Below are 20,999 nucleotides of genomic sequence, written 5' to 3' on the forward strand. Positions count from 1 at the left end.
ACTTCTGTTAACATACAAATAGAATTGAATTGAATTTGTCTTTGCAGATGTTATTATAAAATAGTTTTCATGAACCTATCTATTCATGAATAGAAATTAAACAAAGTAAAATCAAGTCTATGCATATACGTTTCTTTTGTCAGAGGATAGCAACTGCAGCTGCTGACTGATATGAAATTCTAGTTAATATTGCTTACTAGTCTCTTTCATCATGATGCTACATAGTTGTGAGTAGGCTGGGCAAAATTCTACCCATTATGCATTGTATCGTGACTGCTTATTTCCATGAAGCGCTGCCAACTCTATCATGTCAGCTGACGAGAGGTGAATCACTGGACAATTTACTGGGCGATTTCCACAATACGGAATTGAAAAGCTTTTCGATTCCATGTTGTTGCTGGATAAGGCATACATCACATAACTGTTTTGTCTTCCTCACCGTTTGCATCCTTGGCCATCAGATTCTTTGCTTTCATAACAGAAACCCTCAAGGAAAAACTGGCTCGCTGTGAAAAAAGAAATGTCTGTTCAGTAAGAAATTGTAAATGTAACAAATCAAGGTCATGCATTGAGTAAATTACTCAAGTGTTTTCTTTACAGTTTTTACAGAATGATTGTTTTTTCTCAAAACAATACGTTCAAATCTGTGAACAATTTGTTTGCTGCCGCTGAATTTCTCATTCTTTCAAGCACAGTGCATGTGTTTTGGCACATGTGTGTAAAAGAGTAAGCAAAATTGCTCAAAAAACATTTACACATGCCTTGCTGATTAAAACTGAGTGAAATTGGCATCCTCTTCACAACTTCTAAACATTATTTCATCGTTTGTGCCATCACATGCAAAATGAAATTAAAAATCATTTAATTATCAAAATCTGACATATATGTATATTCCATAAATATTTATGATATGACGTATTTTTGATGTCTACTAAATTGGCAAATTGCTTGCCAGGTGACAGTAATCAACCAATCATTGATGCTGTGGGTTTTTCTTAGGTATAGATGGCATTTTGTGGCAAATTTTCTGTTCACTGTGTATGACTTTACATGAAAGATCAGCTACAGTAAGCCGTCAGTGTCAACCAAAAAAATTGTAGGGTAAAAAAAAATTCTCTATGCTTCATCTGGTATCTTATGAGCCACACGGTGGAAAAACTAAATGGGAATATGAGAGAATGAGATATAAGAAAACTTTAAAGGAAAAATATTTTCACTGTGGTCGCAACATTTCCAGCAGTCTATCATAATACAAGGGCTCACAGTTCTTAACAGAGATATTTGAAAGGTCCCTGGCAGTCAAGTAGAAGGTACAGAATCATAAAGTGGGGCTTTCAGGAGTTACAGGTCTTTCATCCCACAACTCTCCATCAGAGCGCTACAGCTGTGGCTCTCCAGGCTTTTACCTTATTGCTACTGCAGTGTTCACACTATGAGCATGAGAAAACATCAGTAAATGCACTAAAATACCACCAGTGGCTGCTCGACTGAGGATTAACTGATTCCTCTAAATCTAAAAGAGCCTCTAAATTTAAAGGACTGTACCAGAGGTTTTGCATGTTTCAGTACATTTATGACAAGTCACATAATGTATAGTTTTGCAAACCATGTTGCTGTATGTTAAACAATTTGAAGAAAGTTTTCTATTGTTGCAGGCACCAGTTGGTTTCCATTTACTTCTGGTTTACACAATATGACTTTTTTTGCTTGAATCCTGTACTCATATTATTACAAGGTAACGCAGAGCATACAATTACGATTCAATCTGAACAATACAACTACAATACAATATGTACGTAATGTACAATAATTACACAAAGAACACAGACTAATGCAGTCTTGATGTTCAGGGTGCTGGATTCCACAACTCTCAACTATTTTTATCCTAAAAATCACTGTAATGGAATCAAAGGCCGCCTGGAACAGTAGTAAAAAATACATAAATATTGTACAGCATGCATTAAAAAATGTTAGGCAAAGTGTAATTATGTGAACTCAAGCAGAAGTCAAGCAGCTAAAACGTGCACAGATACTGTATCTTTGAAACACTGATAAGCCATGATGCCTCCACTCTGTTTTACACTTGTGAAATCTACTGGACACAACATTGCAAGTACTTAAACTTGAAAATGTAAACATTAAACAGTATGTTTTATAGAGCCAACGATGTAATAATATTATGGCAGCACTACCTAGAAATTTATATGATTACAATTTTTGTCACTGATGACAAACTGATAATGACATCTTCCACTGCCATGGTCAATCTGAAAGATAATGTTATGAAAACAGCTGAATGGACTTTGACTAGTGCACATAGTCTCACCTTGGATTCTTGAACTTTTTGGAGAATGATGTCATGTTCCTCTTCTCCCATATCAAACACCTTGGAGAGATGGTCAGACAGTAAGTTACGCTTCTTTCTTAAAGCAGCAGAAACCTGAATAAATATGCTCGAAACACTCAGTTTCTTGCTTCTTGTTTCAGTTTGAAATAAGAACTGAACAGAAAATCAAATATTCACAAAAATTCCACTACAAAACCACTGAAATTACTTTATAAAATATTTAGTTCAATTAGAGCCACCACCAGCACCTGAGCAGCTAGGAACCCAATACCTTGGAAAAAGACACATAAAAGAGGCTACAATCCTTAGCATTGAATGATCTGAATGGATGCAATATCACAGGCGAATATCAGTACACAGTGTGACTGGGCTTTGATGTTTAATCAGGTTTGTGCCAAGAGCATCTGCTCAGTTTCTTACAGCCAGCTCACAACAAATAACACTCTCCATGTGCTATAATCAGTGTTACTAACAGAGATTAAATGGAGCTGAGGAAATAAAGTCTGTTTTTCTGAGAAGGATAGATAGATAGATAGATAGATAGATAGATAGATAGACAGATAGATAGACAGATAGATAGATAGATAGATAGATAGATAGATACCTTTAGCAGGTAAGCAAACAGCTCTTCGTCACTTTTCACATGTTCTGGTGAAGGTACTCCCACCCGGTTGACCACCGTGTACACAGCTTCCTCATAAAGGAGGTCCAGCTACATGAAAACACACTCCACTTAATAACAACTCTCCAAAAATAAAAGCTTGTGCACCTTTTGCCTTCATGCTTTCTGCTCTGCTGCACATCAAAAGCAGTTATTGTGCGAATATAGTCCCTGCTGAAATACGATGAAAACTGAAAAGCTGAGCTGACACACCTCTGTCCTGCTGATTCTGTCGGGGATAAAGGCCTGGTCCACATGCTCTTGGGGCGGCGGCACTGTGCAGGCCCCTCTTTGGCACTGTGAGGGGATGGAAATAGTTCAGCCAAAACAAATCCTTCTTTTCTTAAGGCTGTGTTGAGTAAAAACTGGAGAAAGGAGAGGTTTTATTGATAGTAGACTCTCAATCATCACTTGGAAGGACTACCCTCTCTACTGATTAGTTTGCCCTTCAGGGGTGGAAGAAGTATTTCAGAGGTTCAGAGGTGGAGTGCGGGACTCATACTCATACACAATGCTGATTTTGCCACCAGGTAAATCTCTGTATTTCACAATATCCCAGAGTTATTATCTGGTGTCTGTGGCGACACTCCCGCATTGGTGTGACAGTAGTGCTGTGTTTTAAACATTTATCATTGAGAGTTGTTTATTGTTTATTTTGTTCATTATGATTGTATAGTTTGTGTTAATATGCTTTGGCAACAATGTATTGCATGTAGTCATGCCAAAAGACCCACTTGAATTTATATTGAACAGAGATGACGGAACTCTCTCTCTACATGCCTCTAAAGCAGCTAGGAGTATGGCAGGGCTGATTGTGGGAAAACCTAAGAAGCGTCCAAGAAATGTTTCTGGCATTCCAAATAAAAAAGAAACTCATTCTGAGGAAATATTATAGTCAAAAAAGTAAAAGTACAGAATTACAACAAAATATACTTAAAGTATCAAAAGGAACAGTACTCATTCCACAGTTCCACAATGACTAATATATAACTTACAAGTTATATACTGTATATTCATATATATTATATCTAACATTATTAGATTGTTAATACGTAAGATGAGTAATGGGTTAGTAAAGAAGAAATAACTAATTTGTATTACTTATTTGGACTTTTTTATAATCTTTACGTTTTGCAAAATATTGGCTATTGTTACCAGAGTGCTTTGATGAGCATGCTAACAACTCAACCACTGGTTTCCAGCCTTTATAATGCACTGCATTTTTTAAGCTCATCAAATGGTTTATATGTAAAATATGAATCTGAAAAGTAACTATTGTGGTCAAATAAATGTAGTGGAGTAAAATGGGCAATATTTTCCTCTGAAATGTAGTGGAGAAGAAGTATAAAGTAGCATAGAATGGACACGTCCATGTAATCAAGGCAGCAGGAGGAGCTGAACAATGTCATCTACAGCAGCTTGTCACAGCTGAGCCTCCAGTCTTCTGAGCACCCAACTCAACCCAGCCCTTCTGTCTACAAACGTCATACTGGCTGCGACGGTGGGCTAAATGACAGCACTGAGGCCTACTCGCGACACCAACGTGCTTTAAGGGCGTAACAGATGGAAAGGTGGAAGTTGGGTTGGGGTTACCTCAGCCTGCGCAGCCCGCAGCATGTTCTCCTGTTTCTGAAGGATGGCATTCACACGCTCAAAGAACTCGGCGCTCTCCTCGGAAATCCTGCCAAGGCAAGAAGAGTTAGCAGATTGACGATTCATCTCCAAAAATAGAGATGAAATACTTGGAAAATCTGTTAATTTCTGAGAAAAAGTGAGGTGAAATGTGTTGCATGGTAAACAAACCATCAATCGTTATTAAAAACAAAGTGGGATTCAGTGACATTGGTGATATCACACTGTATGCTGTTTGCAAATAAAAATGTTTCCTTTTCAGTTTGTATACTGGACTCCATTGCCTGCAGTTCAGCTCCTTATTAGCTATCAAACAAGTCTTACCTCATGCACTAAAAAGCAAAGCGGGTCAAGACCAAAGCTCTCAGCAAAGCAACATGCCTGCACTCTGCATGAACCATGTTAATGTACTATGATGAGCAGGGCTGTGTGCAAAATACAAATGATGTTTCTCCTTCCTCCAGGTGTGAGTGAATCCCCGGCCTCCCACTGGCCCCAGTTGTCATGGTGATATAGGCACATTCAGGGAGGGAGTAACTGGCTGAACACCTTGGGAATCCCCCCCACCACCTTCACCCCCACTTCACTGCCCTCCAAAATCTTTCAACTGGCATCTTCCTCCCTCTAGCAGAGCAGCCGAGGTCAGTCATGCTGTCTGCCTAGAACTCCTCACCCCTACACCTCCCGGCTTCTGTTTTCTTCCTCGTCTCTCAGTCAACCCCCCTCGCATTATACAGAAGAGCCGTCTACAGAGGCCCTGTCATGCTCCTTTATTAGCGTCATCGCATCACAGCAGGCACGTGGCAGCCCATCCCAGCACCCACTGACTCTCGCCATGGTGGGGAGCGGAAGGCAAACCCCTGAGGTATTGATGAGGACTAATGGTTGCCATGCTGGGAGAGTTGGTCAGGTTTCCACTGTCGTCAAACCCAGAAACTTAACGGTTGGATATATTTCGTTTAAAAGGTTTAAATATTTTATCAATGCCATAGTATACTCTTCAAAAAAAGGTAGAAGAATTAGTGGTGTAATGGTGGTGTGTGGTGTAGAAATTATACTACACCACACACCACCACAGTCTGTTTATCAAGTCATACTTTGTTAGCTGCAAATTATTAATTAATTAATAATAATAATATACAAACGATTATTTTCCTTATCCTTTAATCTGTCGATTATTGTCTGGACTAATCGATAAATAGTTTAGTCCAGAAAATCACAACTTGATTGTCATTAATACTTGCTTCGTGCTCTACTTGTAGTCCTTGCATTTTCACATTTTAGCATTAAAGCTGTTTTGCAACAGACAGGCTTTGAGTTTTTAGCCTCACTGGTGTGTGTTTGTTGAATTTGGAAAATACTGATCAAAAACTTGAGTTGTTATTCTTATCTTAAACCCCCCACTCAGTGTCTGAAAGCTTGAAACCACAAACCAAGTCTAAAATCCGTGAATGACTCCACAAACAAAGCCTATTCCGCTGACAAGAGATTGGAGGCTCTGCTTTTTGGAGCTTACAGTTTTCATTTGCACATATAGTACAAAATACGCTTCATTTGACTATAATACTTTCTATGTTATGAGACACACAGTTCTCTACACATCCCTGTTCAATCGTCCAGGGCATTCTTGCAACCAGAAATCTGTCCCATCTTCTGTCAGTCAAACAGCTTGAGGATTTGTCCGGGCAGTCTGGGATCTTTTGTTTCTGGGCTTTGGGACGACGTGTTTATGAGCAGATATAATGTAAATCCAGTCAATTCTGATTTGATACATCTGAAAAAACATTATGCTGATATCTTTCAACCTTTCTCTCTCTCTCGCTCTCTCTCTCTCACACACACACACACACACACACACACACACGTACACCACCAGAATAACAAACTGATTTCATGTTGCTAGGAAACAAGTCCTTTTTTTAACTTTCATTTTATTCAATTTTTTTTTTCAGAATTCATTCAATCTCCTGTCCTGGTGAGTAAATCATAAAGGAAAACATAAATAAAAACTCTGAACTACTGCGAGAATATGTGACAAATTGGGAGTGTGAGGGCGACAGCTACACTCATTTCAAACTTCAATATAATATGGCAGTGCATACACAGCAATTAATAGTGCACACATCACTGTTGTCTGCAGCATGAAAGACAATATGACGTCTGTATGTATTCTAATAAAATAAGACTATTTAATCTGATTCATCACGGTTGTCAGTGCAAAAAATCAGCCTGCAGCTCCTATCATAACCGAGGGTCTCCATGATAAGGATCCCCCCTCAACACTACACACAAAACTATTTGTTTTACTCTAATTACACGTTTGATGAAGCAGCAAAACATTGCAGGTGAAAAGACTCTAATGCGGAGATATGATCGCAACAGCTCTGATAGAATCTCTCAATTCAATAACTTGTGTAACAGCTATCTCGGAGCTCAAACTACTGACAGACAGTAAGGTAGCCGAGTGTGAAATTGTTTCCAACTTGGGTCGTCTCGGGTGCTTTACAGTTCTGTTTCACTGTTTTACTGCTACTGTGCACATGAAAAGCTGACTGAGGATTTCACCCATTTTCAAACAGGAAACTCTAACATAAAGCTCTTGCATCATTCCTGACTGCAAGATAGATGGTGCCTCAGCAGTGAACTTCTGATTTATGTTCCTCATACATGTACATCAAACAACGTATTACTGCACAATATCAAAGCTTTAGCATCGCTGAGCTAAAGGAAAGTCACTCCTGGCAGTATTGGGTCTTAATGTGAAAGTTACACCAGTATTGTGGGTGGGTAATAGGTGGAATTTGGGACAGGGGAGTTGAGGATGGGACTTGGCCTCTAGTACATTACGTTTAGTGTCAACGAACAGTAAAACATGTGAAAGTCAATGCTAAAATTAATTATTTTTGTTCAGGAAGTAAACTGTCTGCCATTAGGAAAAAACACAATGATTGAATGACAAAACAGTGTGTAAATCATGATGTTACATACAATTTAATTTAATTTGTTTCATCAGTGCAGTGCGTGTCACATCTGTCTGCGCAACTCGCATGTCAGATTTCTCCTCGGTGGCTGCCTGCAGCTGCACTTCCCCTGTCCTCCCGACTGTAACTTCCACAATCTTCATCTACACTAGAATACAAAGAGGGGGAATGAGCAGTACTTTGTAACTAAAGCAACTTTGTTGACACAATGTCCACAATAAATACCCTGCACACAGTCCCTTGCTGTAGCCAATGAAAAGCCAAACTGGGTCCACCACAGTATTTCACGTTTTATTAAGCTATTTTTGGGACAAACAGGACAGGAGTCAGGACAACTGCTTGTAATTCGTGATATCTGGTCGCCCTAAATGTGGGTATTCCTTCCTCGGGGATTAAATGTGTAGCATGTCTGTCATTGTTGACCATAACTGCATGTGCTAGGGATTGTCTATTTAAAGAACAAGGCTGATGATTATTGTTTTCTTATTGTAAACAAACTATTTTAAAAACCAAACCAACAATTAACTGATCCTGCCAACAAGTATTGTCTGTGTAGCAGAAGCCTGAAATACCTTACCTCAATTGTTATGTCAATTATTAAAAAGACAGTGAGTCACACTGTTGCACTGGGCGACATCATTACAATTAACACAGGCGCAATAGTTTACTTAAAGTCAATCACACACACACACACCATTATTTGGCCATAAATCCTCACTTACCATAGGCGGTGGTTTCCAACCAATGGGTCACTAGATAGATCTGAGGGGTCATGAGATGATTAAATGAGAAAGAAAAGAAATAGCAAAGTTCCTCTAAATTCATTTGCATAAATTGTAACTTTTCTGATCTTTGTGTGGTTTGTCAAGCCTCTAACAACTATTCAAATGACACAAAATGAGTTGTTTAGAGGGAAAAATCGCACTTTGTTGGACCTCCTCAAAACTCATGGACATCTTCAACCTGTGATGAGAGGAGGAGGTAGATAAGAGCACCAACCTTTTTTTTTAGCAAACTAAATTATAAAGCATACAGCTTAAAGATATTTAAAAACAGCTTCAGCATGTACATGTGGGCTTGGAGCTGAGTGCCACAAACCAGATCAGGAAAATATTGAGAGATGAAATAACACGTTGTTGGTTTTGGTGTTTATATGGGATTTATTGACAACAAGAAAAATATAGAATAACACCAGCTTCATCCTTTAAAAGTATCTATGTCTGTTGTGTATGTATGTTAAATATACTGCATGTCTGCCATTACTTTCTATAATTGCACGTGCATTAGAGGTTTCTGTTTAATGTAATTCTTAAATGACTGTGTTATTCTGCATGAATAAAACAATTACAGACTCAAGACATTGACACTGAATAGTCAAATCCATTAATGGCACTCCGGCAAAACAAAGAGTAGTCCACAACTGATGGAAGTGAACAGTGAAATAAGCAAACAATAATAAACTATAAAATATAAATTTCAGTATAAATCCCTGCAGGTTTTTATGCTGTATAGCATCCAGTTAAGCTCATCTCTGACATAGTCTTGGCCATTCCACAGACTTAACAACCAGCTCACATAGAGGTAAAAACATAATTTGCTCAACTGAATTAAAAAGTTCACCTCCTATGCGCCACTCTCTGCTCTCAGAGCTCAGCTCTCACAGCCGACTGTACTACTGGGTCAACAACTGTGTGGAGGGAGCAGCCCAAATCCACCCGGCCTCATTTGCAAATTCTCAATTAATGTGAGAGTGCAGGCGGGGCAGCAGCAGTCTGAACGGATAACAAAGATCATCCTGCCTCTAATGATGAGCACTCTGGGTATGTGCATGGCTGAGACTCAGTGGGAAGGCTGTAGCACCAGAGAGCTAGCATGGGAGATGAGAAAAAGGTGAGAAACTGACAGTTCAAATCACTCTTTAATGAAAACCACAAGTATGGTCCTAATGGGGCGGATTTTACATTAAAAATATAATTAAAAATGCTGAATCAATAAAACATACAGAGACAGCTGAAGAATATATATTATATTAAATAAAACAATTTATGAAAAATGTGCACAAAAGTATTAGTCCGAAACTGATGTGTTCAACACAGCATCTCGGGTTATGTTCCATGTTAAAAATAGACATGGCTGTTATTACAAGTATAAGTTCACATCATGGCAGCAGCCTGTGTTTAGGTTGCTATAGAAACCTCAGGTTCATATTATTACTTTTGGCTTAAAACAAGTCTGAACAAAATCCGGTGACTGATTTTACCTTTGCCACTTAATATGTTGCTACGAGTAGGGATCAGATGAGATCAATAGCAAGGTACAACATTCACAAAGGTCCTGTTTATTCTTCATGCCCCCAAGAACACAGTGCTGTAAAGCTAATCGGAACACATGACACTAATCAAGACATTTAACAACATTATAAGAGAAGCCTAAAAAGGAAAAAAACAAGAATGAAGTACAAACAGTACATGGAATATACTCTAAGGTAAAGAAATACAGAATACAAATACATATACACATACAGTACAACATAAAGAGCATGCATACACTATACAGCATATGGACATAAATACAAATACATGCAAACATACGTATGCATATGTACAAGTATTTACATCAAAACACACAATAATTAATTACATATAAATCACATAAATCAATAGGTCATGGTCAAACAGCCTTTATTTTACAAATATATAAAAGTGGTTCTTTTGATCGACATCTCGATTAATCTACTAATTGTTTCATCTGTGCCATCTCAATGATGCAGAAAATTACATTCATTTAGTTTTCTATTGTTGGCTATTCATATTAAACATCTAAGTTGGCATGTGTCTAAAATCCGTGGGGAAAAAAAGCTTTTTTAGCAAAAGTGGTTGCTTTATTACGAATTAGCTTTGTCTGCGAGTGACTGGAAGGCGACGTCTTGCTGTATTTTTTGATGTTGACATACATACAAAAATACATTTATTGACACATATAGATGCATATATCTACACACACACGGCCATCTAAACTAATGTACATGTAAACTCCATGGATAACGAATTCCCACACATACATACATAAACTAAATTATTAGGTGATTTGCTCTCCTGATTTATGATGCAGCAAGATGTCTTTATAACTCATGTAAAAACAGCGGCGTGCTGTAATATGGACATGTGGACATCAGAACCATGTGGTGTAAACTGAGACACAAGAAAGCAGCATTTGTGATCCCAGTCAGAGCCTGACTGTGCATGTAATAGCGTGGTTGATGTGTCCTTGGGGGAGAGGCAGCTTGTGCATGGCCTGCTCACAGCAAGTCACAACTCTGGAATAAATGCCAACCACATTAAAGCACTCTGTTGACAAGAAATCATGACCTGTGGCTTCAGCTGGCTGGCCAGTGGAAAACAAATAAATAACAGACATGAATTATTATTGCTTATGAGCTTGTGCCGCCATTTCCGAAAGGCTGTCATTATCGTTCTGAGCTTCACTGACTGCAATTCAATTTTCCTAAAAAAAGACTTTCATTATCAAAGCTATTACTTGTTCTAAATGGCAACAATCATGCAAATATAAACTGTAACAAGAAACTATATCTCTAGAAAGAGTACTATATTGATAAACTGCCTGCCTTCTGCTTCTTGCTCAAACCCAAGCAAGACTTAATTTGTCTCTGACAGTAAAGCAGTAGGTAATCTTAAAGTAAAAGCAGAGAGTGCATCACAACCCTACTTCTAATATCATGAGACACAGCTCTGGCTATGCGCTCCCATCAGTCAGTGTGTCTGGAAAGATTAAAATCTTCAGCATCATTAAATTTTCATCAAGTAAACTCTGAATGACAGCAAAGTAAAAACATGTCATGAAACACCAATAAAATGATTAATTAAATGAATTTAATAAAACAGCCACAAGCACAAAGTGTCTGCAAAATTCCACAAATGCCACATCAATGAAAAACCTTTAAAATAACTGAAACCGAGCAACTACCTGAAGTCATTTGCAAGTGTTTATGTGTGCAGGAATGGGCAGTATTTATGATACATATATTTCAAATACAAAATAGAATTTTGTCATTTGTATTTGATAGGGTTGATGAAGAAGAAGTTGATGGTGAGTATTCAGTAATTTGCCCAGACTTGAGATGAGTTGATATCAGAACAGAAAATTGGTCCAAACCTGAAGAAGGTCAATGAGTAGGTCGCCAGCTTTCCATCAATATTCAACATAAATTGCTACAATTCTTAACAGTTCCTGATAAGTTTTGATGTTTGCTTTAGTAGCCTAATTATTTATTGAATTAACGTAATGCTCCAGCTGACTATTGGACACATGTAGCAGCCCTCACAGCTAAGGTTAACTTGCTACTTTCGGCCTATGTTAACTTTTCATTGTACACAAAAAAATTAATAAATAAAAGAATGCGTTTCAGAGTTGTTGTACAACATTACTTTATAATTAGATGGTACACGAGATGTAACTTGTTAAATGCACACGTGTGACTTACTATCATTAACAACATTGTGCTTCAGCAAAAAAAACAGCCATTAAACAGAAGGTTGTCAACCCATCCTCCATGTGATTTCATGCTACCTTGGAAAAGTATTTTTAGTACTTTAAAATACAAAAAAACAGGTTATTTTGATTCATGGTGTGGCTGATGTATTCTGTAGTTTATTTTGATACACTTAAAATTAGGGTATCTTTGCCCATCCCTGTATGTGTGCACATCAGTGACTCACCTGCGAGGTAATGGGTCAGGACAGTGTGTGAGGGGGCTGCTGGGGGCGGGTGATGGCGGCTCCCTTCGACTCCTCAGTGACTGGCTCCTCTGCACCTGCCTCAGTACACTACTCTTCAGGTCCAGCAGCGTCGTCATGATCTTTCACTGCCAGAAGAGAACACATCAAGAGCAAACATCAAGACACTGTGACTCTGGTGCAACCCCTGATTGTCAGCGATTGTTGTTATTCACAACCTCTATTCTAGGCAAATGAGTTGAAATACATTTCATTACAGCTGTGGGATCATATTTATAAAACCGGTGGCTTCAGGGGAGTCTTTTCTAATCGGCTGCATAATTATCCCCAACCCCCCCGCCCCCAACATATTATACTCTTCCTCAGCAGAGGCTGTGTTCTATTTCTGTGTGTCTGGCTGATCCCGCAGGGTGAGTAATTTATCTTCCACCTTTTAGTTCAGAGTCAATCGACCTTTATTTTTGGGACCACACTTTTCACAAAATATGCAGATCAAGAAGCCTCGCAGAGCTGAGAGCCACAAGAGCCCCATCATAGCAATGTCCAAAAAACACAAACCGTAAAAAAAAGCCTTGTTTAAAAATGTTTCCACAATGTCTTAGTCATAGACCTGGAGCACCTACAGGGTAAAAACTATACTTATTTCATAAGTTATAATGTAATATAATCTGTAATATACACTTGTATTAACATTTAATTGTAATGTATGGCATTAATTGCAAAACCACCATGTTTCACCAAGTAAGTAGGAACATCTAGCGGCACAGAGACACAGAGAAGCTTGTATAGCACGATTTTTTTGTAAGGGTTAAACAAACCAGATGACGTGTTAATTAGTGAGCGTTATAGGTGCTGGTACAGTAGGTGGATTTTCTTACCTTTGGACAGAGCCAGGCTAACTGTTTCCACCTAAGTTACTGCTGGCTGCTGCTTAATATTTACCAACATACATGTGGCATCAAACTTCTCATCTAACTTGGCAAGAAAAAAATAAGTGTATATCCCAAAATCTCTTACTATCCCTAGTAATAAAAACCAAATTACACCTCTTGTGCCCTTTTACCAACCACTGTACTTTGTAAATTTTTCACAAGAAACCACCTCTAATAAAATCCATTTCTATTTTCAAGAATGATAACTTTTTTTTTTCGATATGTTGTTTTCATTAATCCCCCTGGGCTGAAACCTCTGGTTAATGAATGTGTTTAATGAAAAATTATTTTAAAAATTATTATTTTTAATTGCATTTACCAGAATTATCAAAATAAAAAGCAATTTAGGAAGAAATGGGGACACATGCATTGTATTTAATGAACAAACATTACATTAAAGAATTATTTTATTAGATGGCAGCTTTTCCCTTTGATAAAGTGAAACAGAAGCAGGTATGTGCCTGTATCGTGACTGCGGAAGATGAATATAGAAAAATGAGCATATATGGCGACCTTAGAGAGATTGGCACTGTGTTGCTAAGCAATTCGCTTTCTTAGAGCCACTTGCTTCAAAGTGAATTCTCATTTTGGCTTCATGGTGTCTTTAAAGTATAACTCAAGCATATAATCTCATAACAACATTGCACTGTCTATGCTCCCCACAGAAAAAGAGCTCAAGAATTAAAATAAACTATTCTGTTTAGGGACGCATTATGAAACTACAAATGTTGGCATTTTCCTCAAGTAAAAGGGTAAAGAAAAACAGTAAAGAAAATGTAAAGTAAGGGATAGCTTTTTTGGAATAGGATTGTCAGTTACTTTTATATCAGCTTAGTTTAGCTTATTGACTATGACCGAAACTAAGGCTTCAGTCTGAGTCTGGAGGCACAGGAAGCCAAAATATAAAAGCAGCTTTCTGTTTTGTGTAAGAGAAAAAGCTTTAATGGGATTGTACTATATGTACTATATGTGATTATCTCAAGAGCATGCATTGGCATGCATATTATCATTACGTTTTATGCCCCTTATGACCTTTATTTTTTAAATTTTAGCCACTGAACCTACTTATGTATCTAGTTCAAGTAAAAATGCATAAAAATGATCCGAATACAAGGTCACCAATCACATAAATGTCAGTAGTTTCTACAACAAAACACTAAAGGCTCACACATCTGCCTAGCAACAGGAGGAAGAGAGTGAAGCTGATTGTCAAAGAATCTCCTTAACAGCATCCAATCACTTTTGTCCCTGCTCATCTAATTTACTGCATTTAACTGTGATGTGAGGTTCTTATAAGTGGGACTGTGTTACTGGGTCCACCTGGATTGAGTCTTTTGTGAGCATCCAACCGATGAGCAGCAGTGGAGAAGGAAGAGACAGAACAAAAAAGGAGGCATGACAAGGACACAAGACATAGGGTATGATTGATGGAGAAGTTGTTTCAGAAGACAGTCAGACAGACTCAGACAGACTCAGACAGTCAGACGCTCTTTTCAGTAGTTGACAGCCAATGTCTGTACGTCTATGTGAAAAAGGAGCAATGAACAGTGGGCTGGGAGCTTGTTCTGATTTTCCAGACGGCAAAAAGACACAATATAGTCACTGTTATTACCCAACTGTAATAGAGGACAATTAGCTCAGTGTGCTTGTGGACAGAGATTCTGAGCTGATGCTGCCCATTTTACAAGCAATGTTGATTTTATCCCCCCCCTCTTTTTTTCATTTTTATGGCACTGTTGAAGGTTGCCTGTTTTCAAATACATTGCTTATGCCAAATGGATCCAGAAAATGAAACATATTTGCCTGCATGACTGCTATCATTCAGTGCTCTTTGCCAATTGCACAATTAGCTTTCCAGCTCAACATAAGCCAGAAATTCATGGTACAAGTTGAATCATTGGCTGAGCCAAAGGATAGTATGCTATCGATCCAGGAGGCAGACACCTGTTATCCACTTCAAGTATCCACACTTTACTCTATTAGACTGAAGCGTCGATAGTCCTTCTCTGTCAGATATCATCGGGGTGTCATTTCCAATGCGTTCCAGTGAGAAACTGTTGGAATTTCCTTAAATTTTTCCAGTGATTTCCTTTATTTTCCAAAATGCCAGACAGCGATAAGATGCCCAGTATTCTCACTATGCCCAGTATATATCTCACTATACACTATAAATCAAAGGTGGTGGATGTGTATATAAACATTCAGCAAGCCAACTAGCTGTCTTGTGGTACTGAGTTATGGTGTATTGAAGCTGTTGAGTAGCTGCGATGGATTTATTCTTGTATGCTTTTTGAATGTCACCGCTAAAAGACTAGAGAAGGCTCCCGCTCTTGGAGTCTGACTGAATCTCACAGTTGTTGATACTTTCTGCTGTCAATCTCCATTGTAGCTGAACTGGAAATATGTCCTAAAGAAACAAGATAAGTATATGGGCTAAGTTTAGATTCTTATATTTATACATAGGTTAAAAGTCACAATATGTCTGATTGTCTCTCCTGATTTGCAGAATCACAGTTGATCTGTCAACCCTGATGTTCTTTAACAGCTCAAAAAACACACTTAACACTGTTTCATCAGCTTTATGTAAATCACTTTTAACATGATTTTAAAGTGATGACATGTTTCAGAGGTTTGCTAGAGAAAATTATGTTTCTTCTGTTTGGGGTTTCAGCTGTTAAATATGGATGGATGTCCATTATGATCTATATATGTGATTGATGTTGCTAGTACTTTTTACAAAGCCCAAATAAGTCTGTTAGGATTTGTGTTAATAAAGTAACAGTTTGTTTCTATGAGGTCTAACTCGGAGGTCAACCTTTCAGGTGTCTATAGAAGTCACATTTTTTTATCGCTGAATGACTTTTGGCAAACAACAGGAATATTATATTTGTTCATAAATAGTCCACAAAATATAATTAACCACTATTAACAATCTTAATAAAAAACATTTATTTTATAATAGTCTCTTATTTAGTGTGTTTAGTGTATCTTTGTGACACATCTTTTGACACTTGTGTCGTACTTTTAATGAGGTCAGAGGAAAAAAAGAAGATATATAAATTAAGAAATTGTGGGTCCCCACTCCTGCCATGGGGAAATGTCAAGGAATCATAAAGGTTAATCAGAGTTTGGTGGTGATTTAAATCAGCTGTTTTATTTCTCACCTATATGATATATTTTATGCAATATTCCAGAACTGGAAAGGCCTCCAGTTTGACTGACAACACTGCATTTATGTGCATTTTGTCACGGACGTCAGAGGCTACAGCTTTGTAAAGTGAGACAAATGTTCCCTGGTTTATGCTCTGCCTACTGGGTGTCTATTATATAACGGTGTTATGCTCTCTTCCTGACATCTTTAAAAGGCCGTGCGGCTGAAACACCTGATGCATGTTTTCTCGCTGTGGTAAACAGGGCGAAATGTTTTCCAACTTCAAACTACGGTGTCACAGACAGAAAAACCCGCTCAGGCATCACATCATATCCACCACTAACAGGCACCGCCGAAGCAGCCGTCTCCCAGGTGAACTCATTTCAATTACAGGAGTGGATCTCTCCCAACTGGATTTCGCTCCGTCTCAGCCGTCAACCCGTAGTGACAAAACGGGTCGACGTGCCACCATCGGTGGGGCGCCGGCTGCCAAGGAAACACTGTCAAAGCCAAGTAAATGCCTTTCTCGCTACATCGGTGCCGAAGTCATGCCAGGGAAACACTTGCTCACCAGTGTCTCTCTCCTGTGAGAGTCAATGAGCCCGGCAGCCAAAGGCGCCTTGCTGATAGGGATGGAGTGTCTCTATGGTAACAGCAGAGGAAAAGGAGCTGGTAAATACAGGTAAATGCAATTCTACAAAGGCTGGAAAAAATGACCCTTGATGTTATAACGTGTTCACGTTGACACAGCAAAACAGATTATACTGACCAAGTTTAGTTAATCACAACAGGCCAAAATCTCCCCAACATTGCATCTTAGTCTGCCAATGTTCAGCCCACTGTGTCAATCAGTCCAGAGTCATGGCTAATATTTAAATGTGACTCATGAGCTTGTACATTTTAACTATTGTTCCTACTCTCCCTAAGTCTCATTCCTTTCCTGCTTGATGTTTTCAACGTAAAAGCCTACATCAGACAAAAGACACCAGGAGATACAAGAGCCGGTCAATAAAGTAGTAAGGTTTACAAGGTGTTCTGCACACGTTTGTCATTAGCAGCTTCACATGCCTCAAGATTAGTCTTTGTCTAGCTTTCAGTAACACACCTTTCTAAGTCATTCGCATTTTGTTGTTGAGCACTTCTCCAAGTGTCTGTTTGAGCATGAAAGCGCTCTCCTTTAGAGAGTTGTTGAGTGTTTCAAATGGCAAGAGACAGAGAGGGAGAGAGAGGCAGAGAACAGGAGGGGATTAAGATATATTTATTTATTTCTTTTTAACAATTCTTTGTTTTAAAATCAGTGCAATTAGGAGCGGGCATTTAATTCATTATGTTCCTCCTGAGTCGCCAAAATGAAAGGGAAAATAATAACCGTCCCCTTTCATGATGACATCAAACCAGACATGCACATTTTGACCTCCATATTCCTCAGCCAGAAGGGATACACACTCATATCTTCCACTGTGAGCAGATTATTCTGTAGTGTCACTGATGTTTAAAAGCATGACGATCGCAACCTTATAGACACAATCAAGAGCCTCATCACGGGCTATCAGTGTTATTATGTGACTGGCCCTTAGGACATATGGGCTGAATGGATCAAACTGCCAGTGCTTTAACAAGCTTTCCCAGTGGAAAAGTGTAGACATCACTGTGATCTAAACTGTATGCACCTGTGGATAACACATAATCTATAGTGCAGCAGGCTCTGGCTCAAAGAAACACGCAGTCCATCCAGCCGTCTATTCCCAAAAGCTCCCAGTCTGTGTTGTCAAGGCACATGACAGGCACTTTGGCTTGGAAATTGATTGCCAGAGAAAATCCCAGGAATTGAGGGTTGTGAGCTTTTGTAAAGGGCGTCTGCACCGCAGCCTGGCAGCAGAAACCACTGACAGCCACGCACAAAATCTCAGACTTAAACAATGGCACATATCCTTGCTTATTATACCACAGATAATACATTCTTTGTCACCCTGAAAACACTCACTCCAGCAGTAACACTGCTGTCAAAAATAGCAGCCATTGAGTCTTTATGCAGAGGCAATAACGCCACCTCCATTGTTTACGCAAAAACATCAATCTGCATCTATAAGACGCTGCGCTACAATACAAAGTGATGCTCTGAAGTCATACAACTGCTCACACATGCTATAATTAATGGCGTACTTCCGAACTATATTTGTACGGCATTACCAAAACCTTTTTATGCTGTCTCTTTGAATGGGTGGCAAAAGAAAAACACTGGGGAAGCTGTTTCTTTTATAGACAGGTAATGACCACTGATCTACTGTATAATAATAAAAGGAAATGATTAATTAATTACTAATGGGCTCATAATGTCTAAAGTGGACTTTTGACCTGCAGTGGGCAGCTTCTTGAAGAAAAGAGGAGAGAAAGCCACATAGAGACACAATTTAAACTATTAATAAAACTGTTAAAGATAATTTCTGCAGATTTCATACATTTGGGATGATTATTTTCTGCACATGCCAACCCGAGCTTCTTTTGTATTAGACTGTGGCTTCATGCAGGTACAAATAACGGAACGTCACACTTTTTATTACCCCTTTAATGTACTGCACATTTAATCACTGCCAATATTAAAAGCACAGGTAAATTACTGGCTCAGAATTGCTGTTGCTGTCAGTTGGGGAAAAGATCATTCTAGCCAAGATGTCTGTGTCTGTGTGTGTGTGTGCGTGTGTGTGTGTGTGTGTGTGCATGCGTGTGTGTGAGAGAGAGAGAGCGAGAGAAAGAGCTCACTCCACAAGCATCTCAAAAGCACAAGATCACTTTGTCCACAGTTTGAAGCTGAAGGGGTTAAAAGCACAAGAGGTCTAAACTTGCTCTTTTTCTCATGACAGACATAACTTGTTATTTTGGGGAAATATGGGGACCAGTGTAAGCACATCTTTTAACACATAGCCTACAAATGTTTCAAAAGTGCACTCAGGACGTTTTTCACTAGTGCTCATGAGTAAAATAACATGTGTTCAATGCCAGCGTCGTGCTATATCTTTATCTGATGTGATGCTGCTCTGTTGCACCTATTTGTGTGTGTGTGTTTGTGTTTTGATTATTGATGGGTGTGGGGCGTTTCTAGCTTTTGTGCAGATTATTATATGTTACATAACATGAGAGCATTTACAAAAACACACAAAAATGGTAAAACAACAAATCAACTACCTCATAAAGCCACTCATCCTTAGCCACCTGTCAAGTTTAGGTGAAGCCAACGTTATCTAATTTTACTGACATGGATTTCCAAAATGTTTGTCAACCTTGTCTGCCTAAATCTGGTTTCACTCACAGACAATTTGGGCTGGTGATCAGGTTTCCAATATTGTGGTTAAGATTACACTAAACATAAGGGAAACTTTTGCCCATATGACTCTACAGTATAACGCTTATGATGTTTCCTCTCACAAAAAGTGGAACAGATTTGATTGTTGATTTATAAATCCTCACAAGCTCTGTCATAATGTAAATCATATATTCAGTCATACATTGATGTTATCTGGGCATCAACACAACTTTATCCTCTGCCCAAAAGGCTAATTTCAAATTATTTTCAACTATAGGGCAATTCAGATTAACAGGTGTCAATAAACCAACATCTGAAAAATGACAGTATGAGTCAGTAAAGCTGATGCATATTTTGACTTTAATTATTCTAAACCACAGAGGTAATTTTTCATGCTGTTAAATGATCAAATAAATCCAGTTTACCTGTATCTCCTGACAGTTTTCCAGTGTGAACCGTTTTTGCTGCTGCGTGTCAGAGTTCCTGTGAATCAAAGATCTGATCACTGCAGCAGGACGCTGTTTCCTTCTGTGAATGTGGCGCAATCAACTTAGGTGAAAACGTTTGGATATCTTTCTTGTGACAGACGGCAGACAAAAGCTCATTTTGGTCCTTCGAAATGCCTTCCTGAGCTCACGCGCCACTGATGCTCACCCAAATATGGCCATAGGAAGTGCAGCAACATTTCACTGCCCTCTACTACTGTCGGACATATCGCTGTTACGAGTTGAAAGCACGATACCAAAAAGGTTGAGGGCAAATTTAGCTTGGGGAATTGTGATTTTTATAGACAAAGCTTAGTTCTGACGTGAAGAGGGCAGAGCAGTGAGAACCACTGGTTAAAGCCACATGTTTAAGTGCACTTGTGTAGCAAAGGCTAGCCAACTTGTTGAACAGCATAGTTGCTCAACATGTTCTGTTACTAAATGCATTTTATTATAATCATAATAATCGCAATAGTTTAATATTCTGTTTAAATAGTAGTAATGTAAATGAATGACAAATGTTACAAAAATTAAAAATCCATAACAAAGCAAATGGGATTTGGAGAAGACTAGATATTGCTTTGTGATGCACTTTGAAGCACTTTGTAACTTGTTTTTAAATAATAAAGATTATTATTATTTGTCTTTTTGCTACAAAGGCCATATATAATAGGCCTAACTTAATACACTTCTCATGTCTATTAGCTACATGCTATAATTACTGAAATGAAACAACAGCTAAACCAAATCAAATT

The 20,999-nt window shown here is 38.5% G+C and overlaps 1 protein-coding gene across 1 annotated transcript in view; it reads right to left on the reverse strand.

Moving 5' to 3' along the window:
• baiap3 (BAI1 associated protein 3) overlaps positions 1–20,320 on the reverse strand; it is a 34,717-nt gene extending 14,397 nt beyond the window's left edge. Inside the window, exons 1-7 of the mRNA XM_046033238.1 lie at positions 20,185–20,320; positions 12,358–12,503; positions 4,602–4,689; positions 3,222–3,305; positions 2,952–3,059; positions 2,327–2,386; positions 440–506 (exon numbers count right to left, since the gene is read on the reverse strand). Coding sequence (XP_045889194.1) covers positions 440–506; positions 2,327–2,386; positions 2,952–3,059; positions 3,222–3,305; positions 4,602–4,689; positions 12,358–12,494 — 544 coding nt within the window. The 5' untranslated portion in view covers positions 12,495–12,503; positions 20,185–20,320. The remainder of the gene's footprint in view (positions 1–439; positions 507–2,326; positions 2,387–2,951; positions 3,060–3,221; positions 3,306–4,601; positions 4,690–12,357; positions 12,504–20,184) is intronic.
• Between the last annotated feature and the right edge of the window lie 679 nt (positions 20,321–20,999).

This window comes from Micropterus dolomieu, linkage group LG02 (assembly GCF_021292245.1).
Source record: "Micropterus dolomieu isolate WLL.071019.BEF.003 ecotype Adirondacks linkage group LG02, ASM2129224v1, whole genome shotgun sequence".
Taxonomy (NCBI): Eukaryota; Metazoa; Chordata; class Actinopteri; order Centrarchiformes; family Centrarchidae; genus Micropterus; species Micropterus dolomieu.